Raw genomic sequence first — 12,160 nt, 5'->3', positions numbered from 1 at the left:
CCATACTGTTCTCCACAGTGGATGTATCAATTTACATTCCCACCAACAGTGCAGAAGGGTTCCCTTTTCTCCACACCCTCTCCAGGATTTATTGTTTGTAGATTTTTTTGATGATGGCCATTCTGACCGGCGTGAGGTGATAACTCATTGTAGTTTTGATTTGCATTTCTTTAATAATTAGTGATGTTCAGCATCTTTTCATATGACTCTTAGCCATCTGTACGTCTTCTTTGGTGAAATGTCTATTTAGGTCTTCCGCCCATTTTTTTAATTGGGTTTTTTGTTTTTTTGATATTGCACTCCATGAGCTGTTAGTATATTTTGGAGATTAATCCTTTGTCCGTTGCTTTGTTTGCAAATATTTTCTCCCATTCTGAGGGTTGTCTTTTCATCTTTTTTATGGTTTCCTTTGCTGTGCAAAAGCTTTTAAGTTTCATTAGGTCCCATTTATTTATTTTTGTTTTTATTTTCATTACTCTAGGAGGTGGGTCAAAAAAGATCTTGCTGTGGTTTATGTCAAAGTGTGTTTTTCCTATATTTTCCTCTAAGAGTTTTATAGTATTCGGTCTTACATTTAGGTCTTTAATCCATTTTGAGTTTATTTTTGTGTACGGTGCTAGGGATTGTTCTAATTTCATTCTTTTACATGTAGCTGTCCAGTTTTCCCAGCACCACTTATTGAAGAGGCTGTCTTTTCTACATTGTATGTTCTTGCCTCCCTTGAAATAAATTAGGTGACCATATATGCGTAGGTTTATCTCTGGGCTATCTATCCTGTACCATTGATCTATATTTCTGTTTTTGTGCCAGTACCATACTGTCTTGATTACTGTAGCTTTGAAGTATAATCTGAAGTCGGGGAGCCTGATTCCTCCAGCTCCATTTTTCTTTCTCAAGATTGCTTTGGGTAGCTAGAGCAAGGTAAGAAATTTTTAAAATATCAGTTCCACTTTGTTCTACCAATAAAAAAAAAAAAAAAAAAAAAGATTGCTTTGGTTATTCGGGGTCTTTTGTGTTTCTATACAAATTGTAACATTTTTTGTTCTAATTCTGTAAAGAATGCCATTGGTAGTTTGATAGGGATTGCATTGACTCTGTAGACTGCTTTGGGTAGTATAGACATTTTTACAATATTGATTCTTCCAATCCAGGAGCATAATATATTTCTCCATCTGTTTATGTCATCTTTGATTTCTTTCATCAGTGTTGTATAGTTTTCTGAGTACAAGTCATTCACCTCCTTAAGTAGGTTTATTCCTAGGTATTTTATTCATTTTGTTGCGATGATAAATGGGATTGTTTCCTTAATTTCTCTTTCTGGTTTTTCATTGTTAGTGTATAGGAATGCAAGAGATTTCTGTGCATTAATTTTGTATCCTGCAACCTTACCAAATTCATTGATTAGTTCTAGTAGTTTTCTGGTGGCATCTTTAGGATTTTATATGTATAGTATCATGTCATCTGCAAACAGTGACAGTTATACTTCTTCTTTTCCAGTTTGTATTCCTTTTATTTCTTCTCTGATTGCCGTGGCTAGGACTTCCAAAAATATGTTGAATAAGAGTGGCAAGAGTGTACATCCTTGTCTTGTTCCTGATCTTAGTGGAAATGCTTTCAGTTTTTCACCATTGAAAATGATGTTTGCTGTGAGTTTGTCATATATGGCCTATATTATGTTGAGGTAGGGTCCCTCTATGCCCATTTTCGGGAGAGTTTTTATCATAAATGAGTGTTGAATTTTGTCAAAAGCTTTTTCTGCATCTATTGAGATGATCATATGGTTTTTCCCCTTCAATTTGTTAATATGGTGTATCACATTGATTGATTTGCATATATTGAAGAATCTTTGCATTCCTGGGATAAATCTCACTTGTTCATGGTGTATGATCCTTTTAATGTGTTGTTGGATTCTGTTTGCTAGTATTTTGTTGAGGATTTGTGCATCTATGTTCATCAGTAATGTTGGTCTGTAGTTTTCTTTTTTTTTGATATCTTTGTCTGCTTTTGGTATCAGGGTGACGGTGGCCTTGTAGAACGAATTTGGGAGAGTTCCTCCCTCTGCAATTTTTTGGAAGAATTTGAGAAGGATAGGTGTTAGCTCTTCTCTAAAATTTGCCTGTGAAGCCACCTGGTCCTGGACTTTTGTTTGTTGGAAGATTTTTAATTACAGTTTCAATTTCATTAGTTGTGATAGGTCTGTTTATATTTTCTAATTCTTCCTGGTTCAGTCTTGGAAAATTGTACCTTTCCAAGAATTTGTCCACTTCTTCATGGTTGTCCATTTTATTGGCATATAGTTGTTTGTAGTAGTCTCTTATAATCCTTTGTATTTCTGCGGTGTCAGTTGTGATTTCTCCTTTTTCATTTCTAATTTTAAATTTATTTACTTATTTATTTATTTATTTTTGGCTGCGTTGGGTCTTCCTTGCTGCGCGCGGGCTTTCTCTAGTTGCAGCAAGCGGGGGCTACTCTTCGTTGCCGTGCGTGGGCTCCTCACTACCGTGGCTTCTCTTGTTGCAGAGCACAGGCTCTAGGTGCGCGGGCCTCAGTAGTTGTGGCTCGAGGGATCTAGAGCTCAGGCTCAGTAGTTGTGGCACACAGGCTTAGTTGCTCTGTGGCATGTGGGATCTTCCCGGACCAGGGCTCGAACCCGTGTCCCCTGCATTGGCAGGTGGATTCTTAACCACTGCGCCACCAGGGAAGCCCCCATTTCTAATTTTATTGATTTGCATCCTCTCCCTTTTTTTCTTTATGAGTCTGGCTAAACGTTTATCAATTTTGTTTATCTTCTCAAAGAACCAACTTTTGGGACTTCCCTGGTGGCACAGTGATTAAAAATCTGCCTGCCAAGGCAGGGGACACGGGTTTGATCCCTGCTCCAGGAAGATCCCACGTGCCGTGGAGCAACTAAGCCCATGTGCCACAACTACTGAGCCTGCGCTCTATAACCCACGAGCCACAACTACTGAAGCCTGTGTGCCTAGAGCCCATGCTCTGCAACAAGAGAAGCCACCTCAATGAGAGGCCTGTGCGCTGCAACAGAGAGTAGCTCCCGCTTGCTGCAACTAGAGAAAACCCACATGCAGCAATGAAGACCCAATGCAGCCAAAAATATAAATAAAATTTTTTAAAAAAAGAAACAACTTTTAGTTTTATTGATCTTTGCTATTGTTTTCTTTGTTTCTATTTCATTTATTTCCACTGTGATCTTTACGATTTCTTTCCTTCTACTGACTTTGGGTTCTCTTTGTTCTTCTTTATCTAGTTGCTTTAGGTGTAAGGTTAGATTGTTTATTTGAGATTTTTCTTGTTTTTTGAGGTGAGACTGAATTGCTATAAACTTCCCTCTTAGAACTGCTTTTGCTACGTCCCATAGGTTTTGGGTCTTCATGTTTTCATTGTCATTTGCTTCTATGTATTTTTTTATTTCTTCTTTGGTTTCTTCGTGATCTCTTGGTTATTTAGTGGTGTACTGTTTAGTTTCCATTTATTTGTGTTTTTCACAGTCTTTTTCCTGTAATTGATTTCTAATCTCATAGCGTTGTGGTCAGAAAAGATGCTTGATACAATTTCAGTTTTCCTGAATTTTCCGAGGCTTGATTTGTGACCCAAGGTGTGACCTGTCCTGGAGAATGTTCCATGTGCACTTGAGAAGAAAGTGTATTCTGCCACTTTCAGGTGGAATGTGATATAAATATCAATTAAGTCCATCTTGTTTAATGTATCATTTAAAGCTTGTGTTTCCTTATTTATTTTCTGTTTGGATGATCTGTCCATTGGTGTCAGTGGGGTGTTAAAGTCCCTTAGTATTATTGTGCTACTGACGATGTCCCCTTTTATGGTTGTTAGCATTTGCCTTATGTATTGAGGTGCTCCTATGTTGGGTGCATAAATATTTATACTTGTTATATCTTCTTGGATTGATCCCTTGATCATTATGTATTGTCCTTCCTTATCTCTTATAACAGTTTTTATTTTAAAGTCTATTTTATCTGATACAAGTATTGCTATTCCAGCTTTCTTTTGATTTCCATTTGCATGGAATATCTTTTTCCATCCCCTCACTTTCAGTCTGTATGTGTCCCTAGGTCTGAAGTGGGTCTCTTGTAGACAGCATATATGTGGGTCTTGTTTTTGTATGCATTCAGCAGTCTGTGTCTTTTGGTTCAACCATTTAATCCATTTACATTCAAGGTTATTATCAATATGTATGTTCCTATTACCATTTTCTTAATTGTTTTGGGTTTGTTTTTGTGGGTCTTTTTCTTTTCTTGTGTTTCCCACCTAGAGAAGTTCCTTTAGCATTTGTTGTACAGCTGGTTGGGTGGTACTGAATTCTCTTAGCTTTTGCTTGTCCGTAAAGTTTTTGATTTCTCCGTTGAATCTGAATGAGATCCTCGCTGGGTAGAGTAATCTTGGTTGTAGGTTTTTCTCTTTCATCACTTTATCCTGCCCCTCCCTTCTGACCTGCAGAGTTTCTGCTGAAAAATCAGCTGATAACCTTATGGCAATTCCCTTGTATGTTATTTTTTGCTTTCCCTTGCTGCTTTTAGTATTTTTTCTTTGAATTTAATTTTTGTTAGTTTGATTAATATGTGTCTTGGTGTGTTTCTCCTAGGGTTTATCCTGTATGGGACTCTCTGCACTTCCTGGACTTGGTTGACTATTTCCCTTCCCATGTTAGGGAAGTTTTCCACTATAATCTCTTCTAATATTTTTTCAGACTCTTTCTTTTTCTCTTCTTCTTCTGGGACCCCTACAATTCGAATGTTGGTGCATTTAATGTTGTCCCAGAGGTCTCTGAGATTGTCTTCAATTCTTTTCATTCTTTTTTCTTTAATCGGCTCCTTGGCAGTTATTTCCACCATTCTGTCTTCCAGCTCACTTATTTGTTCTTCTGCCTCAGTTATTCTGTTATTGATTCCTTCTAGTGTATTTTTTATTTCTGTTATTGTGTTGTTCATCTCTGTTTGTTTGTTCTTTAGTTCTTCTAGATCTTTATTAAACGTTTTTTGTATTTTGTCGATCCGTGCCTCCATTCTATTTCCAAGACTCTGGATCATCTTTACTATCATTACTCTGAATTCTTTTTCAGGTAGGTTGCCTATTTCCTCTTCATTTATTTGGTCTTGTAGGTTTTTACCTTGCTCCTTCATCTGTGACATATTTTTTTGTTGTCTTTTGTTTTTTTTTTTTTTTTTTGATGGGTGGGATTGTGTTCCTGTCTTACTGGTTGTTTGGCCTGAGGCTTCCTGCACTGGAGTTTGTAGGCTGTTGGATAGAGCTGGGTCTTGATGCTGAGATGAGGACCTCTGGGGGACCTCACTCTGATGAATATTCCCTGCGGTCTGAGGTTCTCTGTTAGTCCAGTGGTTCGGACTCGGAGCTCCCACCACAGGAGCTCAGGCACAACCCCCCACTCGTGAACCAAGATCCTGCAAGCCAAGCGGAGCAGTAAAAAAAAAGGAAAAAAAAGAAAAAAAAGGAGCAGAACAAAGAGTAAAAAATAAAATAAGATTAGAAAACTAACAGATATGTTAGAAAAAATTAAAAAATAGAAATATAGATGAAACAACAACTGGAAGGTAAAACAGAAGCACAATAGTGAAAAAGAGGAGGAAAAGAAGCTGGAAAAGGCCTTGGCTGTTGGGGGCTGGGCTTAGGCAGGGGTGGGGTTTAGGTGGTGGGTAGGGCCTATGCTTAGGACCCACAGCACTGGTAAAGGCCCTGTGGGGGGGGGCGGTGCTGAGGCAGCAGGAGGGGCTCAGGAGTGCCTCTGGCCTTGGACGGTGGAGGACCAGGTCTGGGACCCCAGCAGGTTCCCTGGGCCCAAGTGGGCAGGGGAAACACTAGGCATGTTCCCCTTGATACCCTGGTCCAGGAGGGTACCCCGGTCCACGTCTCCTCCTCTTACCCCCTCCTCCCTCCCTCCCATGTCCCTAGGTCCCCCGCGGCCGGAGTGGGCCTTGGAGGGCAGAGGACCCAGCCTGGGAGCCCAGCAGGCTTTCCAGAGCCTGAGTGGTTGGGGGGAATCACCCTCTGCACCTCCCCTGGTCCTCTGATCCTGGAGGGCCCCTCCCCATCTGCCTCTCCTCTTCTCCCCCCACCTCCCTCCTATGCCCCTAGGTCCAACACAGCCCGGAGGGGGCCTCAGAGGGCAGCAGACCCGGTCTGGGAGCCCAGCCGGCTTCCTGGGGCCCAGTTGGGCAGGAGAAATGCTAGGCACGCTCCCCCATGATCCTCCGAGCCCCTAAGGGTCTCTCCAGGCGAGGGAACCCCTCCCCTCTCCCAGCCACCCCTCAGGGGCACTGGTCCTGTCCAGCCTCCACCTCTCCTCCCCTCTCACTCCCCCCGTGTCCTACCTGGTCGCTCGAGGGTTCCTCCCGTCTCCTTGGGTGTTGCGGTCCCCCACTAGCGTCCAGCAGGTGCCCTAGTTTTGGGGAGATGCAAACTCAATGTCCTCCCATGCCGCCATCTTGACTCCGCCCCCCCCACTAGTTGTATTTTTTACATTCCACATGTAAGAGATATCATACAGTACTTGTCTTTTTCTGTCTGACTTATTTCACTTAGCATAATGCCCTACAAGTCCATCCATGTTGCTGCAAATGGCAAATTTTTGTTCTTTTTAATGGCTGAGTAGTATTCCATTGTGTATATATATCACATCTTCTTTATCCATTCATACTTAGGTTGCTTCCATATCTTGGCAAGTATAAATAATGCTGTTATGAACTTCAGGGTGCATGTATCTTTTTGAACAGGAGTTTTTGATTTTTTTGGATATATACTCAGGAGTGGAATTGCTGGGTCATATCATAGTTCTATTTTTAGCTTTTTGAGAAACCTTCATACTGTTTTCCACAGTGGCTGCACCAATTTACATTCCCACCAACAGTGTTCAAGGGTTCCCTTTTCTCCACATAGAATGTGCCTTCTTAATGAGGCCTACCTGATTGATGTGAATTGCATCACTCCCACTTCTGTACTTCTTAGTGGCCCTTCTCTTGGCATTATTGTCTTCTAACCTATGATGTTGTTTCATGTTTTCATGTCAATGTCTTCCCTATTGAAATGAGCTTCTCGAGGACTGAAACTCATCTCTTCACTTCAGGAATCCCCTGTGCTTAGAACGGTGCTGGACAAAACGAAGGCATTTAATAAATGAGTGACTGATTAAAAGGTCACCTCCTTAAAGAGGCCTTCTTAGTCTAAAGTAGCATCATCCTTCACCTCCCACAGTCGTTTTCTATCATATTCTGTTGGTTATTTCATTTGTAACAGTGGTCTCTATTTGAAATCATCTTCTTCACTTATCTGACTCACATGAAAGCATCATGAGAACAGGGATCTGGCTATTTATTTTTCCCTACTATGTCTCCCCAAATTGGGATAATAGAGACTCAGAACTTTTTTTTTTTTTTTTGGCATGAATGCATACTACTAAATTATTCTTCAGAAAGACTAAATCAGGGACTTCCCTGGTGGCAGAGTGGTTAAGAATCCACCTGCCAATGCAGGGGACACGGGTTTGAGCCCTGGTCCGGGAAGATCCCACATGCCACGGAGCAACTAAGCCTGTGCACCACAGCTACTGAGCCTGCGCTCTAGAGCCCGCGAGCCACAACTACTGAGCCCGCATGCTGCAACTACTGAAGCCCACGCACCTAGAGCCCATGCTCCGCAACAAGATAAGCCACTGCAATAAGAAGCCCGTGCACCGCAATGAAGAGTAGCCCCCGCTTGCTGCAACTAGAGAAAGCTCACGTGTAGCAACGAAGACCCAACGTGGCCAAAAGTGAATAAAATTTAAAAATAAATAAATAAGTATATTAAATACTTGTTTTAAAAAAAAAGAAAGACTAAATCATTTTTCACTGCCATTAGCAATACATAAGAGCTTCTTTCACCATGCCCATAACCTGATATTATCAATTTAGTAAGCATTTGTACGTTTTAAAAAATCATTAATGGGGATAAATTTTTTTCATGTGTTGGTTAGCTATTTGTATTTTTATATTTGTTGTCATTACCATCTATTTTTAAATTTGAGTATTGGTCTTATTATTGGTTTATAAGAACTATATATATGTATATATATTATATATATATATAATACTTTTTCCTTAGTTATAAGTTACAAGTACTTATTCATAAGGTTGTCGTTTGCCTTTAAATTTTGTGTATTTATATGTTGATGTAAATATTTTTTAATTTATCGGTTTAAATACATTCATATATATCTTTGATCCTTGATTTATCTCTTTGCTTTTATTTTTTAAAATTAATTTCCCAATCTGAGGTCAGAAATTTTTTTAATTCAAACAAGCTTAATCCTGCTGAAATATATTTTCTCATATGGTAAAATGGCCTTATGACTGCTTCCTTTTTTTATTTTTTTATTTTATTTTATTATTTTTTTTAAATTTATTTATTTGTTTGTTTCTGGCTATGTTGGGTATTCGTTGCTGGGCACAGGCTTCTCTCTGCGGTGGCTTCTCTTGTTGCGGAGTACGGGCTCTAGGCACGGGCTCAGTAGTTGTGGCTCGTGGGCTCTAGAGCGCAGGCTCAGTAGTTGTGGCGCACGGGCTTAGTTGCTCTGCGGCATGTGGGATCTTCCCGGACCAGGGCTTGAACCCGTGTCCCCTGCATTGGGAGGCAGATTCTTAACCACTGTACCACCAGGGAAGTCCTGCTTCCTTTTTTTAAAAAAATTATTTTCTTTCTAATTTATAGCTATCTTTATCATATACCAGATCCTCATATAGAAATAAATGATTTCTGGGAAAACTTGCCTTTATCATTGTCCTACTGAAAACCATGTTTGACTTTGTTGTGGATTACCTGGGGAACCCCTATAATTTTTCAACGTAGCATTTCTTTGATTTGAAATTGTCAGCTTGAAACTTGTGGAATTGTTCTCTCCTTCAGATGATAGCTAGTGGAACTGTAGGACTATGATAGAAATATTACCTCTTACTCAAGTCAGGTAGTATTCTAGTACACTGTAAAATGCTATGTTTTTCCCTGTGGGAGCCAGAAACCATTCAAGAGCTGCGTTCATCTCTTCTTGCTATAAATAAATATTTGCTTATTCTTCAAATAGTATTTCAACATCATTTACCCTAAGATGTTATGCCAACTAATGTTTTTTTCTTCTTGTATATAATCTTCTCCCTTCTTTCCTCCCTACAAATATATACAGAACACCTACTGTGGGCCAGGGACTGACCCTTCTCGGTTGTGGGCATCCAGTAGTGAACAAAATGGACAAAGTAAATCCCTGCCCTTACCAACCTTATATTCTAGTTGGGGGAGGACACATAGTGCAATAAAATATATAATATGTTAGACAGAAGGGCTGGGGGAAAATGAGGTGGGAAGGGAGAGAAGAAGCATCTGGGATGCAGGTGCCATAGAGTTGTATGCAGTATAACTGGCAGAAGTCTTTCTGAGCAGGTGACATTTAAATAAATGTGACGGAATGATACTGAATTATTCTTTTTTTTTTTTTTAAGGGATAAGTACATTTTTAAAAAATTTATTTATTATTTATTTTTGGCTGTGTTGGGTCTTCGTTTCTGTGCGAGGGCTTTCTCTAGTTGCGGCAAGCAGGGGCCACTCTTCATCGCGGTGCGCGGGCCTCTCACTATCGCGGCCTCTCTTGTTGCGGAGCACAGGCTCCAGATGCGCAGGCTCAGCAACTGTGGCTCACGGGCCTAGTTGCTCCGCGGCATGTGGGATCTTCCCAGACCAGGGCTCGAACCCATGTCCCCTGCATTGGCAGGCAGATTCTCAACCACTGCGCCACCAGGGAAGCCCTGAATTATTCTTAATAGTAGGTGACTTTGATTCTAAGAAAATCAGGGGTTCTTTCTATACCTTTTTGATCAGCCCTCTGAATCATTTTAGAATTATGGTTATAATATTATGTTCTGTCTTTGACTTAGGTTCTCAAAGTAAAGTGGTCAAAATAAGATTGGATGTAGGGAAAGAATAAATTTTCAGGTAGAAAAAGTTTTCCATCATGGATTTTCACAGTGATATATTTTTAATAAATAAGTTACTTTTCTAGGAGAAAAATGGCACATCAGCCTTATTTTAAAGATAAAATAATTTGCTACCTATTGTCCTTCAAGGGAGCAGTGTGACATAGTCGACTGTAATAGGTATTGAATTTTTGAACCTGGCTTCCAATCCTGACTCCCCACCATCAGTCTGTGACTTTGGGTGAGTCATTTGAGTTCTGGAACCCTGCTCCTCATTTGGCAGAGTGGAGTTTAAGTAATTGCTACGCCTAAATTAGAGAACTGTTAAAGAAGCAAATGTTCTTGTTTTTTTATCAAATTTGATTTTTTTTTTAACCTAGGTGAATTATGTGGGAGAAGGCTTTACCCAATGATTTTCATGAGCTCTGGACCACTGGTGAGGGTGACATTTCATTCCCGTGTGCAAGGTGCTTTTGGCATAAATTATATTGTCTTTAGAGTCCAAGGTATGTTTGGTCATTTAGTAAACTTATAAAGTGAAAAATCAATGTTTTTCTTTTTAGGAATATTTCAAAACTTACACATTGTTTTGTAAGAAAAATTATGTTTCTGTGGGGAACGAGTTTATGTTTGAAGGGAAAATCTATTTAAGTGATCTGAGATTGGTCTGGTCCAAGAGGAAAAACTACTCAGTAAATAAGCTGATTGACTTGTAAATTATTCAGAATTGTGATTTCTGGACATGGCTAAGATATATTGATTGCAAGATAGCATTTTTTATTGTGATTGTGATTTTTACACCACACTGATCCTTTTCTGTAGCCATAATTCTTGTGGATTGAAAGATTTGAGTTCTAAATCTTAGCTGGCTGATTAGCTCTGGACAATTTATTATCTCTGTATTAGAGTTTTCTTTATAGTGATATTATAATAATAAAAGATTAGAATGAGTTGTAAAAACAAACTAAACAAATAGTAGACGCTAGCATTATAAATGTAAACTCATGCAATTCAGAGTTTTCAGACTGCATTTTCAAACATGTAATTAGTGAGGTTTCTGACTCTTGAACATAGGTAACCAAGAGCTAGGTTCTCTCTTTGGCACTGAAAAGCATTGCAGAGATACATTTGGAAAAAAGTTAAGTGAGTAATAAAGAAAAGCATGTATATCATATGAAAGTTTTTTCCTAAAGAACTATGTTATGAATATTGCTTTTAACAAATATCAAATGATATCACTTATATGTGGAATCTAAAATATGATACAAATGAACTTATTTACAAAACTGATACAGACTCACAGACATCGAAAACAAACTTGTGGTTACCAAAGGGGAGAGGGGGTCGGGGAGGGATAAATTAGGAGTTTGGGATTAGCAGATTCAAACTACTATATATAAAACAGATAAACAACAGGGAACTGTATAGCACAGGGAACTATATTCAATGTCCTGTAATAAAACATAATGGAAAAGAATATGAAAATATGTGTGTGTGTATATGTATGTGTGTGTGTGTGTGTGTGTGTGTGTATATATATATATATATATATATATATATATATATATATATATATATATATGTAAAACTGAATCACTTTGCTGTACACCAGAAATTAACACAACATTGTAAATCAATTATACTTCAATAAAATTTTTTTTCAAAATAAATATTGCTTTTAGATGGAATTGTGCAGGGAACCTGCATTTTCTATAGTTATCACACTTTATCTTCCATAGACCCTAGGCTGTGCCAAAGATAATCTGAGAGAGGTGCTGGTTTTCTGTATCTTTTGAATGTTGCGGATAGAAAATTTTTAGTGAAACTAACCACCTCCTGTTAACTTTTTTCTAAAACAATTAGGGAGGAAAGCTGATAGCTCTGATCTGAAAAGGCATATAGCAATCCTCTTAAAAATTAGTTTTACCTCAATCCCTTTTCTTCTTTATTTCTAGGTCCAAAGGGCAGTAAAACTACCAAATTTCTTCAGAGTTCAAACCAAGAGCATGTGACCACTTGTGACGATGTTATTCTGACCAAACCAACAGGAATCATAGAAATCCCTAGATATTTTCACAGAACCGCTATGAGGTGAGGAAAGAATGTTTACTACAATGGAAGTTGATGGATGATCCCTTGACAAGCAGGGACATTTGTTATTTGCTTAAGGC

At 39.0% G+C, this 12,160-nt stretch overlaps 1 protein-coding gene across 1 annotated transcript in view; it reads left to right on the top strand.

Annotated features, from left to right (window-relative positions):
• Window positions 1-12,160, top strand: part of OVCH1 (ovochymase 1) — a 93,175-nt gene that overhangs the window by 44,445 nt on the left and 36,570 nt on the right. The window contains exons 16-17 of the mRNA XM_068560300.1: window positions 10,370-10,495; window positions 11,945-12,080. Of these exons, the coding sequence (XP_068416401.1) occupies window positions 10,370-10,495; window positions 11,945-12,080 (262 nt within the window). The remainder of the gene's footprint in view (window positions 1-10,369; window positions 10,496-11,944; window positions 12,081-12,160) is intronic.

This window comes from Eschrichtius robustus, chromosome 13 (assembly GCF_028021215.1).
Source record: "Eschrichtius robustus isolate mEscRob2 chromosome 13, mEscRob2.pri, whole genome shotgun sequence".
NCBI classification, from domain to species: Eukaryota; Metazoa; Chordata; class Mammalia; order Artiodactyla; family Eschrichtiidae; genus Eschrichtius; species Eschrichtius robustus.
Note: the sequence above shows the minus strand (reverse complement) of the source record. Positions and strands in the feature narration are given on the sequence as shown.